The sequence below is a fragment of the Stigmatopora argus genome, chromosome 18, assembly GCF_051989625.1.
Source record: "Stigmatopora argus isolate UIUO_Sarg chromosome 18, RoL_Sarg_1.0, whole genome shotgun sequence".
NCBI classification, from domain to species: domain Eukaryota; kingdom Metazoa; phylum Chordata; class Actinopteri; order Syngnathiformes; family Syngnathidae; genus Stigmatopora; species Stigmatopora argus.
The window spans coordinates 9,699,033-9,716,229 of record NC_135404.1 but is presented as its reverse complement, the minus strand read 5'-3'; the positions used below and the strand labels follow the sequence as shown (position 1 = coordinate 9,716,229).

Below are 17,197 nucleotides of genomic sequence, written 5' to 3'. Positions count from 1 at the left end.
GAGCAAGTGTGAAAGCTTGCCGCTTGGAAGATAAAGACAAATTTGTTTCTTCCTATGGTTAAAAAGCAATTTCCTTTCAGTTTGTGGATCTACCATCCTGCGAAAGAGACTTCTTCCCTTTTGATATTTGCTGTACAATGACTCGCATAAAGAGCAAAAATGTGTAAATATTACCTTGGATTATATTCACAGTCCACAAGATGCCACCAAAGCCCAGTCTACATTTTAAATGAGCAGAACAATTATCATCAAGATAGTATCTCAAGTAAAATGCATAGATTTTTGTTGTTGTTGATGTTTTAAATGACATGCAATTACAGTGGGAAGGTTGTTAAGCTGCTTTCTTACTGTTATATTTTCTAGTATGTTGATGTGCATCAAATATAAAACGGTACTTTTTATTCTTTTTGTTTCGTAAACAGATTTAGTTTCTCAACCACTCTCAGTGGCAGTCAATAAGTAAAGCTACCGTATAAAGGCTATGCCTCACAAATAACTGGGGATTACTGCATCATCAATCTTTAATGACTAGATATTTTCTGGAGAGTTGCAGCGTGAGCCAGAAAAAGAGCACCTTCAATTTTACTTCACATCCTTTTTAAATGCGCCAGCATTGAAGCAGAGGCCGTTTCTCACAGTGAATAATTCATGGCAATCCTTTTCTTTTCCCAGGCGAACTGTGGCGCTTGGAGGATGACATGGAGGCTGAAGATGAGCCATCACGTGGGGAAGCCAGACCTCGGTCTCAGTCGCCCTTTTCTCACTTCCGGGCACGCACCGCATACCTCCGGAAAAGCTTCTCAGCCGACAACCACCTGGACATGAGCTGCGACTACACCTCGGGGAATGCGGTGGATGACAAACCCGCCCGCATCAGTAAGGCCAAGCTGAAACGAAAATTTGTGAGTAAACATCTCTTCATATTTTCTTCGATTTAAGACTTTGGGTCATTCTTTTAATTCCACATAGTGCCTAGGTACAGGTAAGTGAAATTATTCAATGACATGATTTGACTTGATATATTCTGTTGTTTTGATGCATGAATTCTGTAGTATCTTTAATATCTCCTTCAAGGCTGATTGCATTTAAATGCATTTTTAATCAGTTATCCAGGTATAAATAGCAAAAAAAACACAAAACCCAAAAGTTTGAAATTGCCCTTAATGCATTTCACAAATCTCCAAATATTTACAATTTCAACCACACTTGGCAGTCCTGCACCTTCATTCTCATACTGACATGATACTAAAAAAATAACATTTTAAAAAGAATGCAACCACTGGAATCCGAGTGCAAACTTTACCAATACTTAATATAGACATAGGGTACTACTTTTCAATTAACCAGACTTTTAGTGCCGTATTGTTTTAACCTATTTTTACAAATCAAGATAGTTGACTAAACTATGTATTAAAATCAAGCAATAGAGAATCATGAGGTATACAATTGATAATCTCAGCACACACTGCATTGATTGTATATTTAGTCAAAATAATCCTCATGTATATTTACTTTTTATAATATATTATTGAATCATATTAAACAATGTAAGTATCCCCATAAAATATTCATTTTGATGAAAATCTACCTATTTTTTCAGTTTCCATTCAAATATATCTCTGTTATCATGACTTATAGGGTAAAGCACAACAGAAATGCAGGGCTTGAGCAAAATATTGTTTGACTTTTCACACACATTTGACACCACAACGCAAAACCTGATAGTAACCCAACACAACACCTATCATTGTACATTAGCTCTCTCTTTTGCCCCTCGTCATCAGGCGACCGTTCCACTAAGAAGAATGCTGACAATGCGTGTGCCGCTTTAAATGATATCAATAATTGCAATGTTGCCATCATTTAACCTTTCATCAAGCCAATATTCTGCTGAGCAAACAACTCGGACATTGTTGACATGATCTGTGCACAACCTTTTAGATGGGAGAATGCGTTTGTCCTCTCATTGAGTTAATCTTGACCTTATTGTCTCCATTGTTATAACTGTGCAGCCTTTGCCAGGCTCGACTAGCTTTTATAAGATTTCATTGAGCTGGAGTTGCTTTTTATTTGGTCCTTTACTCTTAGTAATTTAGACAAGAGCAACAGACTTTAAATGCAATCTTGCCATTAAAGATTGAAGACCTTTCTGTTGTCTCTTGGTTACCTGATCAAGTAACCAAAGAGCCTATTAGCAGCCCAAACTTTGTAATTGGTTCTCTGGTGTCACAGTTGCAACTAGACCCTGGCGTAGGCCAGCTACGTTCAGGTGGGAGAACTCTGTACCATTTTTATCGAGGAAATCTTCAAATTCAAGTTGTTAAAATCCTTATTACCGCAGAATCCATAATGTAGATTGATGCTCAGCTTCACATCACTTGTAAAAGCCTAAAAGTTAAAAGGCAGATGCCACAGCGGGAAATGAATTGTAGGAGCTCTTTGTAAGTCTGGCTTTTATTAGTTTGCTGCCATGGCGGCGCTTTTGGATCTCACGAGCTGCAGTTGTTTTTGGGTAAGACTTGTGAAGCTTCTTTTCTATTTCTTGATCTGTCATTTTAATCAATGTTCTATTGATGAGCTCACTGAGAATTTTCTGTAATCTGCTGGGGATAAAACTTCCAAAAGTACCATCTCACATGTGGAAAAGAAAAGTTGACTTCTTTTTACTGGCTTTTATTTTGAAGCTGTGCAGTGAGCATAGTCACTCGGTAGATATTCCGTACTGTACTTTGCTGGAGTTTGAAATGGATTAGCAAATTGTCATGAGTGACAGTTTACATAAGTCTGTTCTCCTGCTGATAATGCCGCTCCATCCGTTTAAATTGGTCTTCCACTTCTTGTTCCATTGCCTGATTTATACATTTATTCATTCACAGTCTCTCTCCTCTCACTGTTCTTCCCTTTTCCTTTTTTTTAATTTTTATATATCTATAGTATATATATGCTAGGAAGAAAACATGGCCAATCAACATTGAGGACTAATGCAGAGGCACATAATAAAGTAGAAACATGGAATTGTCTACTGGGGTGCAGTTAATTGGAAAATGGAGGTTAATAACCCATCCGTTTTTCACCCTAACTAAGGAGGCAATAGATTGTGTTGAAAGTGAAAGTAATCACCATCCATATTCCAGGTATGTGCGTTCATTCTAATTGTCACACTCAAAATCCACCCATTTTTGTTCGTTCACGAGACATTTTAATTCTAAAACTGTATACTGTAGCTGTAATTCCCGTGCCGTTTTGCGTCCCTAATATGGAGCATAATTATTGCAATGCTCTTTATGCATCCAACTTTTTAAGTGAATTTTAATTTCCCGAGTCACTGAGCTTTAAAGGAGACAGTAAAGTGGTAAAAAATGATATAATTTTAATTATGATATTCTTCAAATAAAAAATAATTCATCCTCTCCGTGCAGCCTTCCATTATTTATTCATTAATTTTACAGTTTGAACTTTTTGTTTCTTTATTTTCTTGGGTTGTTTGTTTTACCCTCATAGTTGATTTTATTTTTAAGTATAATATATTTACCGACAATAACACAATGGTTGCCATTGACAGCCAACAAGATGTATAATCTCTACTACGACTAATACAAATGCTCTTTTTCAAATCCTTCATGGAAACCATAGTTAAATAAAGAAATACTTCCCCATCCATGAATTTCAATGATTTGCCAGCTTTATTTGACACTGACACTAATATCACGCCTTTTGGTTGTGTTAGATGATAAATTAATAGGCAAACATCTGTTATTCGCTCTTTGCCATGTGCAGCTAATGGACAGCCAGAATCTGTGGTGACAAAGTAATGTTCCTGCCAAAAAAATATGGGTGTGAATGTGTGAATATTTCTCCTTTTTTGTCCCTCTGTGTCTGTGACGCTGCGTGAGTACGCTTGCTAGTGTAACCCACAAGCTCAAAAAGCACACACCGTATCATCACTGTTGATTGAATGGGTGTAAACATATAAAGCTTTAGTCACGCTTGTTTGCAGCACTTTGCTGTGCCACTCTGTTGGCGCACTCTGACGTCGCTTTTCCAGTTGACTCATGCCGTTTCTTAATGCAACAAAACCAGAGAAGGGAATTTTATAAGTTGGGCCATAAATGCACGGCAAAGCAAATCATTTTGCGAGATTAAAAACAAAAAAAAACAGCAGGACATGGCGACAGGATGCATTTTTTAACTGGGTGATGTACATACAGCCTCACAAGCACGCTGCTCTTAGTGGCGCCCAATTGGCCCGGTGACGTCAATGATCTTAAGTACGTCGTGGGCTGTCTGAATGGTTCACCGGATATGTCATTGTTCCCTTTGGTTAAGAGCCCACTTTGATTGCATTCATTAATTCTGTCCGGAAAACAGCCTCAACGTGCTTTGCAAATTGCAGGCATCCGAAATGGCAAGATCGATGATATTGTATTAGGTTTTCAAAATAAACAAATTATTGTTAGGGCTGAGTCATCATGGTATGAGTTTTAATTAAGTCTGGTGTCCTAACATTCAACTTTCAAGCACTCAAAACAAAACAGATTTTCATATTTTCCACACAATATGCACCGACACTGTTATGTTTCTTTCAAAGCTATAGTTATCTGAAAAACTTCAGTTAACAGATGCCAATTTAGCCTGCTGGTCACCATTTTACTATTGTTACTTTAGGGTATCTTTTGTTTCTTGTTTCTATTTTTTTTTTAAATGCCCTCCCAAAAATGCCACTTAGATATAGTTTATTTTTCCTCTTCATGCATTCTTTGGCTATCGCGACTTATATTCAGGTATGACATATAGTCCGCAAAATGCGGTATGCAGTCTTTAAAAACTGTAGTGCAAAGGACAATGCAGGAGAATCTGATTGGAATGGGCCATCAAACAAAAAATGTGACTGAAACCTGCATATTGAGTGATCTGATCTCCTGATTTACTGCAATGGGAAATAGCAAAGCTCTATGAATTTGTTAGGCACCCTTATATTGTGCTGTAACACTTATTATATTGAAACGTGATAGTCAAAGAAGTGGATCGTGAAAAAGAAGGGACACTTGTAACATGAAGAACGTTCACTGACAAGCTGACACTGACAGAAAGTAATGGTTTTATATTATAGACAGTATAATGAAAATTTGTGGTTAAGATTTGAAATGCTTCTTTTTTTGACACGAATCCTGGAGCCTTTCTGACCCAAGTTCCACTTTTTGAGAGTGATTGCTGACCTCTGAAATATACCATGAGAAATCATCAGGTATGACTCATGAGTACCCATTTCACTTCATTGGTTAAAAATTCAAATACATTTACTTCAATATCCCATCCATTATTCATTAGGCTGTAAAATGATCACTCTAAAGCTTTGAGATATTTTGCTTCAATACCACATTTTAACTACTTGTTTGGCCCTGCGTGTGAAATATTTATGTGTTCTTGCTATTCAACCCTGAACCTGAATCCAAAGGTACATTTGTGACGAAGAAACGTAATAGAATTGAGAATCACAGTATAGGTGGCTCGGTAAATAAAGCTCTTCTCAACAGCAAGGAAGTGACACTAAAATGAGCCGAGTGAGTTTGCGGGTGTCATTAAGTATGCCGAGCTACTTAATTCCCTGATTATAATAATTAAAAGTTCACCTGGTTGTTATAGCGACACATCAGCATCCAGTAATAATAACGCCAGTCGGGCTTTGCCAGGTCGGGGTTCCTGTTGATTCTTAATTGAAATGTCAGTTTTCTCAATTGGAACAGGATACGGGAGTGTAGCTTCAAGGCCTCGGCAGCTTTAGCACCGTGATTACTTGGGTAATTAGTCTGAAGATAGACCATGTGGAGCCATGGAAGGAGCATTTCTTGCCCTTTTACCTTTGTGGTCTTACCGTCCCTAAAGGTCTACAGTCGTTACTGCCCCGTCATCTTTCCTCGCGGGGGTAATGGGAAGTACGACCACAAATGTTGGCTGGGAGATTCTTGTGGCAACTTGGCCAGAGACTCCCAATTAAATTTGATGAGCTCAAGTTACTTGTATACGGTGCGGAGTGTGCGCCAAAGAGCTTAAGAAAACTTTCAGCACTGATTTAGTTCACAAATCCAGATCGGGCCGTCCAAGATCAACACACGAGCGCCGGTGTACTGTGGATTTTCAAATTTGCATTTAGCTTATCCACCATGAGGAAGTTATGCAATGCAATAATATGCCTAGATTTTGAAGTTGCTGGCAAAAACAAAGAAGAAAAATTGCAGTTTTTAGTCATTTTCCCTTTGTGACTTCATTCAACGTGAGGTGTCATAACTTATGAGTTGGTTGTGTTCCCTTTCTTACTTTAGTCCAAGTCATTCTTTGGTTGTTCTTTATTTTACAAAACACACACACATCATGCTTCTTGATGAATTACTCTTTTGTTACTCATACCAATTCTGTCAGCATTTACCTTACTCTGCATGATTTGTCACTCTGAAATTGGCCACACTGTGGCACTATCATGCTACTAATCAGAAGTCCTCCACTTGCTGGGTCATCTCAGTGGAAATTGATGTTTTGAATTATTACCTGAATGGCAATGATGTTTCTTTTTGGTGACTCATTCATATTGGGGTGACTAACAGAGAGACCACCCGCCCTTGTGCCATTGGAGACAAATATTCTCTTATTTCTTTCCACTTTTACTGCCGTTCACAGCATCTTGCAAAATTACGACATCAATAGAAACCAGACTCCTGACCAGTTTGCAAGATTAAAAGAATAATAATACTTAAAAGAAGTGTTGTAGTTTATTGTTGTTTTCAGATTTGGGGTTGTGAAATGGTGGCTTAGCAGGAGGAGAACCATGACGTGGCAAAGGCCCCGGTGCATGAAAAAATAGAAAATTTAAGGTCGGTTTTCATTGAGTGTGAAAGACGTCCAATCTTTTTGACCTGGAAGGCATTGTAGAGAGTGATGACATGCAATAAAACACTTATGGACAGCTTTAATCAAGGCATTGAGATTGCTTTTTGGATAAATTTGGATAAATGGACTTTTGGAATAGCCTATAAAAGAAGAGGTGTTCTTCTAATGTAATTGATAACAAATCTAATTACGTGACATAATTGGAGACATCACTGAGGAGAAAAAAACAACAACCGATGGCAAGTTCATTTTTGGAGTTACTGACTCCTTGCATAATTTTAAAATTTCTGATATGTTGCATAGAAAATGAACTTTCCCAAAATTACTGGTTGTTCATGGCAACAGGCAAGCCATGTGTTGACCTCCCGCCTCTTGTTCCAGCTCTCTGTCATCATTCAGCTTTCTGCCTCGGCTTGCAATCTTTGCTTTTACTGACATGGGAGCTCTTGCGGGGGATTACGGCGTCAGGAGCCCACTAATGACGATCTAGTAGTATTTCTCCCCCTCTTCCTCCTCATTAAATAATCACGGCTTAGACACCGGGGCTGCATTCATCAAGTGAATGCTGTCTCACAGCAATTAAGGGTAGTTTTTCCCTCTAAAATCTGGAGGAAACCCACTCAATTTTGTGGAAACGGTAAAATAATGCAGCATCAATGGAGAATTGCTAATATTTCTGGGGTTACTGGTCAAAAATAGAGTCTCACGTAAAGAGTGCAATGTGCGCTTCAGCACACTCTCAGCAGCTGTTGGTGGCTTTTGATGAAGGGGGCTCTCGGCAAGCCCTTTTCCAAACAGAGGCTGACACACGGGCTATGCGAGGGCATTTCGCATGCCGACGAGCTCGCCGACTTAGACCCCGCGGAGCCACTTGAGCACACTCTGTCCCGTTTTAGAGGCTCTGTCTGTTGGCTCCGGCGTCACCAGAAGATACCTGTTTGAACTTCAACACCCACTTCGGGATGAAGGATGGCTCCATCGTGTTCACTGTCTGTCATGGTTTAGAAAGAGTTGCAAATATTTGCAGGGGCGGAATTTTACGTCAAAGTATCTTCACAAACAATATGGCAATATATTCACAGGCGTATATTCTTTGTCATAGGGAAAAATTGAGACGTTGTACTATGGCCGTATATATATATAAATATAAATAAAAATCTATCGGCCATAGTACAACGTCTCAATTTTTCCCTATGACAAATTTTTGGTTAAAAATCTCCCGTTTTTGATACACAATCGTATTGAGTCCTTTCATCCAAAGCTAAGGCAGACTTAAGTTTATTGTATGTTTTATTGACTTCACCAAATATACTGTAGGCATTTCTATTTCTTGTAAATCATTGGAAACCCGAGCCACAGCTTGCGGACCCCTGCGGGTTCATGGCCCTCAGCTCGAGAACCACTGGCTCCGCCACTTTTCAGGCCAAAGAAGCACCGTGTCTAAGTGTCTCTGAGGTCTCTTCCAGGATTGATGATGTGACCCCAGTGGTTCCAACAAGTCTGTGTTTGTTCTGCCCTTCCAAAGATCTTCTATTTTGATTTGATAAGTGTTTGATTGCAATCATGCCGCACTGCTCGTCTTTCTCCTCACGTTCTCCACCCACTCATTTATTTTCTTTAGCGCCCAGCGTGTTTTTCCAAGTAAGCCAGTACAAAACAAACACTATTGATTTCCACCCCCTTGTGCGTCTGTGGCCCCCTCCTCCTCTGCTCCACTATCGGCCCTATCGGCGTACGCGCCCATTTCCTTCTCTATCTCCCCTCCGTCGACTTGCCCTCAATCAGTCTGCTGTGGTCGCACCTCAGGACGCATCCAGTTGTCAAAGCTGAAGTGGGCCTGAGCCGGGGCCAAAGCCTGGCCTTCCAGTGGTTCACAGGCTGGAAGAGCCCTCAGGCACAAAAGAAGGGCCAAAAGCATTTCTTGAGAGCCCCAAATCTCCCGGCCCCTCGCCTCCCTTTTGGCGGGCCTCCCGTCCTCATCTCGGCTCGGCTTCCGCGCTACCCCCCTCCAGACTCTCTGTCTGCGCTGACACTGCCTTTAATAAGGGGGGAGTGGGGTAGACTGTTTATTTGTGTGGTGCGAGGTTAAAAACTTCCCCCTTAATTGACATTCCGGTAACACTTTCCAATAATGGGGCGAGCAATTTCCTTGAAATTGATGTGTGTCCACCACAAGTAAAAACAGCACTTCTAGCTTTCACTCACCCATGGATGACCTACACTTGTGCGGACTTTCTTGTGCACGTCCGCGTGTGTGCGTGTCAGCGTGAGAAATTATTTGACTGACCTTACATGGCAGTCTTTAAGGCTTTACTATTTGAATGAAGGCCAGAATACATCCAACGCACAATGTTCTTACTTCTGTACTCTTGTACATCAGTCTTCCCCATTGTCATGATTCAAAAAGGCCTTACACATACCTACTTACAGACGTGCATATATTAAGCCTGCACGATGTATCGTTTGAACATCGCCATGTGCGCATGTGCAATAGTCACTTTAGAGGTTGTGTATTTAAAAAAAATAACCCCCTTTGTGTATTATGTGAGTATGATCTGGTCATGGTGAGTGCAACAGTCTTCCTCAAAAGAGCTTTTCACGTCATCTAGTGAAAAATATTCCATTTTTGAATATCGCAATGTATACAGCAAAAAGTTGCAGTATAAGTTTGTCCTATTATCGTTCAGCCCTAACATACTAGAAAGGAAGCAGTGCTCACAAAAAATATATACACTGATTATTGTACTAATCATCACTGAACCTATGTTATTTACGGCTAGAAACGGCTTAACATAACCACAAACTGCACATAGACAAACATAGGACTGAAAGTAGTGTTTATCTATCTCCAGCATATAACATTATAATTGTTTTCTAGAACCCAAAAAAGATAACTAGTCAGCTATCATAGAACTACAGAATTCAGAATATTTTTACTGTTAACTCACTGATCGATGAATGATTGTTGCAATTTTTTATGTCTCTAAACGATCAATAGATGATCAATTTAGTTGTTCATGACTCCCCTTACATTATATATGGATAGGCCACCAAAATGATTTTGTTTTCCTACCCATTTTCACACGCACGCTTTGTCCTTGCACCCAAACTACGTGAATAAGTAAACAAATATTTTCACTTTGATTCATCCCCTGCTACATTGAGTTACATCGAGGCACCACATTGAAAAACTTCAACAAATTCACAGTAGAAAGCTTTTTTTGCCCCCCTCCTGTGCTCAGTCAGCGCCGCTGTGCGAGAGTGCGCAAACACAAACATCTCCCCGGGCTGCAGACTGCATCCTTGGCCGGCAGGGTGACCGCCAAATAGGAGTTGCGGTGCAATGACGGTGGGTGTTAAACGTGTGTGTGTGTGCGAAATGGGAGGCGAGGACGGACGTTAGCATAAAATGCAGTGTGTCAAAAGGACCACAGCAGACTGTGATGATTGCAGGAGTCCCAGCAACAATGACATTTCCATATATTAATTTTGCAGGATTGGAAAATTATCACAGATTCAAGCTCAATGATATCTCATTGAAAATTGTAGAATGTAAGGTAACATGATGAAATAGATCTTAAGAAAACAGTTTGCGCTTCATGGTTCTACACTTCAATTGAATTAAAAACTACAACAATACAATACAAACATCAGCCTGTCAATGGTGTTTTTCATGATTATTAGCAAGAAGCGAGCTGTTTTTTCCCTCCACCAAGGCAAATAATTTTATTTTTTCCAACTGAGGAGACTGTTAATAAATGTCTGGAAAAAGTAAGGAATTTTCACATTTTCAAAAGTGTAGGACCCTTTGGACTGTGTATGCATAAGCCTGGCTGTGTGTGGCTGCCGGCAGACGCTGGCTGGTTCCTGGCCTTGTCATTCTGTCTCCCACGCGCCCTCTGATGTGGTTTGAGGCTGCGGCTTTCACTATGGCGCGGCGCAGCCACCGCGCACACTCACACTGTTCTCACGTGTCTCTGTAAACACACACTGCTCACTGGTATGCAGTCACATTCTCAGAGAAGAAGACGCGCTTGCCGGACTGGCTCCGTACACACAAATGTGCGCACGCGCACACAAACACACATGCAGATGGAAAGATGGAACACACAGAAGCGGCCTGCCAAAGTGTCTGAACGGACGCCGAAGACTTAATACATACACTAGACGCCATCCGTGGCGTTGGTGGGCTCCCGCAATAAGCGGTTAGGTTAACTGATATCAAAGACAGATGTTGGCTCGGGTCCTATTGTACCACGTGTGTTTGCCTGGGTGAGCTAGATAAAAAGACAGATAGACTTTATGCATGTGTAAGTGTGACCATGAGAGAGTGGAAGAGTCTTTGAGATCAAGTGCATTTATATGAAGGAGAGTTGCGTTACTTTGAGAGTTTTGTTTGTTTTTGTTTGTTATAGTGCGAGATTGGGTGTCGGATTGAGCCAGATGATATGGCCTGAATATAAAATCCTTTTTTTTCCATAGATAATTAGTTTTCAGATTTTTATATTGTTAGGCCCACTACTTTTACTATTTCACATCCACAATTCACCTTGAAAGACAGTTGCTTATGTTTTGGGGGCTTTTGCAACGCCATTTAAAGATATATTCTAAAAATCTGGTTATAAAAGGAAATTGTGAAATAGTACTTTAATATATAATTCTCACATGAAATGAGGGGAACAGTCTTATTCATTGAGTTTTATTTAAAATTCGATGGAGGCACCAGCATTAGCCAAAATTTTATCAAGCTGCCTGGGAACCGCACTTTTTATTGGAAGATTAATTGAAAAGAAAACAAAAACATAGATTAAAATATTTATTTAAAAAAAAAACAAGTACATTATGCATGTAGCCCAAACCAAATGAACTGTTGGTACTCAATGGAGTCATGTGCTCTATCGATCCCCATTCTTGTCTTCTGAAACAACCTTGAGCATCCCCAATAAACAATAAGTCGCCGGTAGCAATGAGATGTCTATCTTCTGCGCCGTGCTTCCCGTTTCTCATTTTTTCAGGCAGGCCTGTCTCTTTAAGGTGCTGTTTGTTTATGCTGAGGCTAAGTTCAGTAAGACCTGTGCAGGCTCTGTGCGAGGCTCCTTTCATAGGGGCTCCATTTTGTTCTTAATAAAATGGCACTCAGTGGCTGGGGGACTGGCAGGCACCCAGCTGCCTGGGAAACCAAAGAATGCCTGCCTTCATTTAGCAACAAATAGCTACTGCCTGAAGAGGCTGGTAGCGCTCCACTCTGCCCCTCAATCCTTTGGCCTGTATTCCGTTGCGAGAAGTATGCGAACCCTCTGGTTTGCTATCCTTCCGTTATCCCTCATTTCTGGACATGTGGACGCTCGAGTGTGATGGTTTGTAGAGAAACGTAGGAAAACTGAAATCTCGGTCATAGAGGTAAAGTTTTATACTAATTGAGTGACCCAAGCTTTAAGGCTGGAAACTTGACCACTGACTTTGGTCTTCCAGCTCTTCAGCAGGCTCATTTCATATTGATAGTTTAGTCTTTTATTATATAGTTGACTCTTGGGGTTCCCCCTCTCTCCTGTCACAGAGAAACTCAGTCGTCACCATTTATTTGTCCTTACGCAAGCGAGTGCATTCTCGCCTTATTCGGACATGGTAAACTCCAGGCTTTGCATAAACAATAGGCTTCTGAGAATGCTCCTTGGTGGTGCAGCAATTGACGTACTTCAGCCATGACTTCATTACATCGGATATTGACAGATTGCTTGTAAAGAGCGGCCACGGCAGGCAGTGATATATAGATGGGCAGGTGGGAGTTGGGGAGAGAGGATGCTTGTAAACCTATTGTATGGAGTTGTCTGTTCTCTCCTCGTTCAGCTGCCACACTTTCATTAAGCTGTATTTCAAAATACAGCAAACCCCCTTCTATGCCCCCTCTAACACACACAAACTTGCACATACATAAGCACCAACCTTGTCTACGAGACAAGGATGAGTATGTATGGAAATTATTTTCATAACTGCTACATTTTATTCCCATTGTGAAATATTTACATTTCCACAATGTGCTTTATGTATTTACTGTATGTCTCTATTTTACTGACCTCTGGTGGTCTGTGAACACTCCCTAAATTGTTTGCTGATGCCTACGGCGATGTATGTCCGATCTATTTCAACTGGGAGCGTTGGCAGTGTATGATCACTCATTTTTCTAGTTAATTTTTTTAAATGCAATTTTACTAAGGAATTTAATAAGGAGCTCATTTTTGAAATTGTATCACTATGTGTAAAATTATCTTCAATATGAATGAAAAAAGTATGTATGTGTAAGTAGAAGTATGCACTCACTGATGGAGGCTTTGTAGTATGATTAATTTGGGCGTATTGTATTAGACAATTCGCCCATTAGTTTTTAATAAGTTAAAGTAGGTAATATTCAAACATTCAGCAACTAAGACTTACTCCTAATATCAATTCTACACTTCTTCATGGAGAGTTCAGCCGGCAGCAGATGTGAATGATTGACACTCAGTGCTTGGAACAGACGGCCACATTGTATAGCATTGCTGTGCTCCCCTGTCGCCGTGGCGACTGACTGCAGGGACGTCAACTAATCAGACAGGAGATTTCCCAGCAGATTGCTGTCGCTGCGTCTGCGGCCTGGGCTCTTGGTTTGATCCTATTAAATTAGGCTGAAACAAATGGGCAGTGCCCGCAGCGTGCATGCGAGCTGCCACTTCGTTATGCCTGCCATCCTTTGTTGAAGCCACTTGTTTCCTCTCTGGGGTTTCTTTCAACATCCTTTATACTGCTCCCCTTATCTCAGCCCCTTCCTGATCTCTGGGAGACAACTGTGTTATCAAGGATCATATAGAAGTTTTAATGGAAACCAGTGGCACAATCTGCTTAGAATGACCATCGTGCATGACATCTCGAGACCCAGAGCACAAAAACAGTCAAGTCCAGTGAAAGGCTGAATCCTTTTGCACCACATCATGTACTTACAACCTTGTCTAATAGTCTTGTAGCTTTTTATAGCATTTGTGGGGAGGGAGGACTATAGAAAATTCCATTAAAAAATAAGGAAATCAAATGCATCCTTGCATGATAAAGTTCACCAGCATGTGTTTGTGCCTGAAATAAGCTGTTTTTTTTACCTCACTTGTGTGCTGAAAGGCTTGAGAAACAAGCGTCTCCGTGATGAATTGGCTGCCAAACTGTTTTTCCCTCTTGATGACTCTGTGAGTTGTCGGATACCTCTGGTTTATTGCACATTTTCAGCAGGGATGCCAAGCCTTTAAAGCACCACTAATGACCAGCCGAACACATACGTATGCACGCTGGACACTCGCTTCGTTACACACACCTGTCATTACTTAGACATGCGCCATCTCGCGTTGCTAAACACACACCCACATATTCCCTCATTATATTTTCTTTTAAACCCGCCATACAAGCTACCAATATCAAACACACTTTGGCATCAAAGGAGGTTCCACACACCATACGCACTTTCGCTCACTTTTGCCCTTATCATTTTTTTCCCCCCTGGTCGGCGCATTTATAGAAGATCAGACTCACAGCAGATACCTGCATCCATTAGGGTTTTGGAGTCACTCAACAGCGGTATTGTGATACAGGAGCACTGGCAAGGGGACACTCTCGTCGCTCAGTGGCGGCCTAAGGGAGCACAGCTTCCATCATGACAGATATGTCTCCTTAATGTTACCCCCGAGAGTTTTACCTGCTCGCTTGGTGACTGACGCTCGCAGGGACGCCATGGAAACACGCAAAATGTCCTGAAACACTGTATTGTATATTCAACCCGTGACCTTTTCAGGGTTTATGTTCAAGTGGATGTTTTTGTGTCGGTTACTTGTGCTTTCATTGAGGTGAGATTCAAACGTGCCCATTGAGATAGATTTGTGGTTGATTTGGATTCAATTTAGCCTCTTGAGTATGTGCAGTGATGCCTTGAGAAGAGTTGGTTTGCCATGTTTAGCACTTGAATGGAAATGTGGTCAATATTTTGCAGAAATCCTACCAAAATTAAGATTAGAAATGTTTGTTTCGGTGTCAGGGAAACGCAAACGCCTTGCATCATCCAGGAACATTTGCCCAATTGTGTATATTAAAATATTTGAATTCCTACCTCAAGCTCTGTGCTGTTAAAGCCATCAGCATGTTTATCCCCTATGATCCATACTTTAAAAGACAAACAAACAAAAAACGCATCAGTATACAATAGTGGGGGACATTAGAGGGGGATATTCCGAATTTTAAACACCATCCTTCCCCAGTCAAAAGCACATTCATGTCGCAATTTAATGAGATACAACAGGAACGCCACAGCATTGAGTGAGCAAATAGAATAGGGGAAGATTCTTTGGGCCCCGTCCCCTAATTGGCTGACTGACTGCAGAAAGACAACACTGTCTCTCTTTAATGTGGGTGGGGTGAAAGGTCACTGTATTGCATTTGTAAGGTCAGCGGTGGAGGTCGCGCTCAGCTCTCGGCCTTCCTGTTGCAGACAGCTAGGTCATGCCACCTACATAGAGCCCAATTATCCCTGCCAACTAATAACGGCTCGCTTCGTTCCACCACACAGCTCATATACACGCACACGAGCACATACACTAACACATTATACAATGCTTACACTTGCCCATGCTCGCACAAACCTTACAGTGAAACAAAAATTTAAATGACATTGTGAGTATGGTAATTCAGGTGTAGCTGGTAGGTTTATGTAACCGTTATTCATCTAAATCAAGGTCGTTCCTTCCATTTTCCAATCTTTAGAGTAAGCTGACCTCAGTTAACTTTTTTAGAACCTGTTTGATTCAAAGCCAGTCTTATCAGCAGCATTTTTTTTCTGGGTTTATTCCAAAAGCAGGGGATTAGTCTTATCTCAGGTTGAAAATAAAGGCATCAGCACTATCTCGTATCATACTCCACAACCACCGTTTGAGAGTCACGCCCTCTCTCCAAGTGCATTTTTAAGCGGGGAACTTTATAGTTTCCCATTAACACGGAATTGGACCTGTGCCCAAGTCACAAGAAAAAAACAATGCAAGAATTAAACAGAGCAGGCCAGAGAGAGAGAGGGGAGATATTTTAAGGTGCATCTCACCCTGACTAATGCCCTCTTCACTAAGGTGGAATGGCACATAAGCTCCCATTAATACAGGAATGAGTTGAATTTAGCTCTGTCTGCTGCGCACCCCCCGTTCACCACCCCCACCGACCCACCACCCGGCTTTCCATGAAGTGTGCGTGCAGCATTTACTGAAAAGTTACGCGCCGCGCTCCGGCATGCCACACCCACCTGACACCCCCTCCACTCTCCTTTGTTCTCTAACTATAGCCACAGCCGTGCCAAGGCCCGGCGACTTAAATATTCCACTATAAAACGAGTGATAATGAACATGAAACGCACCACGTGCTGCTAGTTCACTGAGTAGCAAAGCAGCCACAAGAAATCTGTGTTATGTGCAGCGGTGGCAAAAATATTCATACTTTGTACTGAAGGTGATCTGAAAATGATAGAGAAGTACTGACATGACTGAAGTGTTATTATTTTGGGATGTTGCAGCTTACCCACTGTTTATGTGTCTGTAAAAAGATACATTAAAATCATTTGTGCACGTTCTGCAACACAGGTGCACGCCGCTCCCTGCGGTGTCTCGCACACTTTGAATGTAGGTTCAAAAAAGAAAGTGTGGAAAGAGGCGATGAGAGTTGTACGGTCCTGGGAATGGAAAATGATTGATCCCGTTTAAGTGTCCTATAAATCCACCAGCTGATACGGGTGTAAATTGAGGGCATGCGTGTCTTTCCTACCTGGCAACGCACCTCACCGTCATTGTGAGGATATTTATAATTTTCATCCTGCCAAAAGACCTTGACAGACCCTTCACTTGACTGGCAGTTTTTCAGCGGGGGTTTCTTTGTGCTTGGGGGCTGCGAGGCTCGTTTTGAAAACAAGTGTGCTGATTTATGGCTGTCGCGTATTAAAAAAATAGTTTCCTCTATTTTGGGAAAAAAAATTATTAATGCATTTCCCATGCAGAAAATGTTTCAATAATTTATTCTCATTCTGTTTCTGTTTTAGTGTGTGTTAGAAAATCACAAAAAGGAGAAACAGATCTTTTCCAATGTCTTACTTTGATTTATACATGAATAATGTTTGCTTTTTTACCATTCGGCATGAAAACACAATATTTCCTGTGAAAACTTGAAATTCCAAGAATTTGTAATTAACTATGGTCTTGGTCGTGGTTTGATCACATTTCTGATTAAACAATTAATTATTGCATTAACAGTTGAGTGGGAAAGAGTCATA

General features: G+C 41.0%; 1 protein-coding gene across 4 annotated transcripts in view; it reads left to right on the top strand.

Annotated features, from left to right (window-relative positions):
* Positions 1-17,197, top strand: part of ankfn1b (ankyrin repeat and fibronectin type III domain containing 1b) — an 89,217-nt gene that overhangs the window by 16,822 nt on the left and 55,198 nt on the right. For all 4 annotated transcript variants that reach the window (XM_077626515.1, XM_077626514.1, XM_077626513.1 and 1 more), the window contains one exon: positions 673-902. In XM_077626515.1, coding sequence (XP_077482641.1) covers positions 673-902 — 230 coding nt within the window. The remainder of the gene's footprint in view (positions 1-672; positions 903-17,197) is intronic.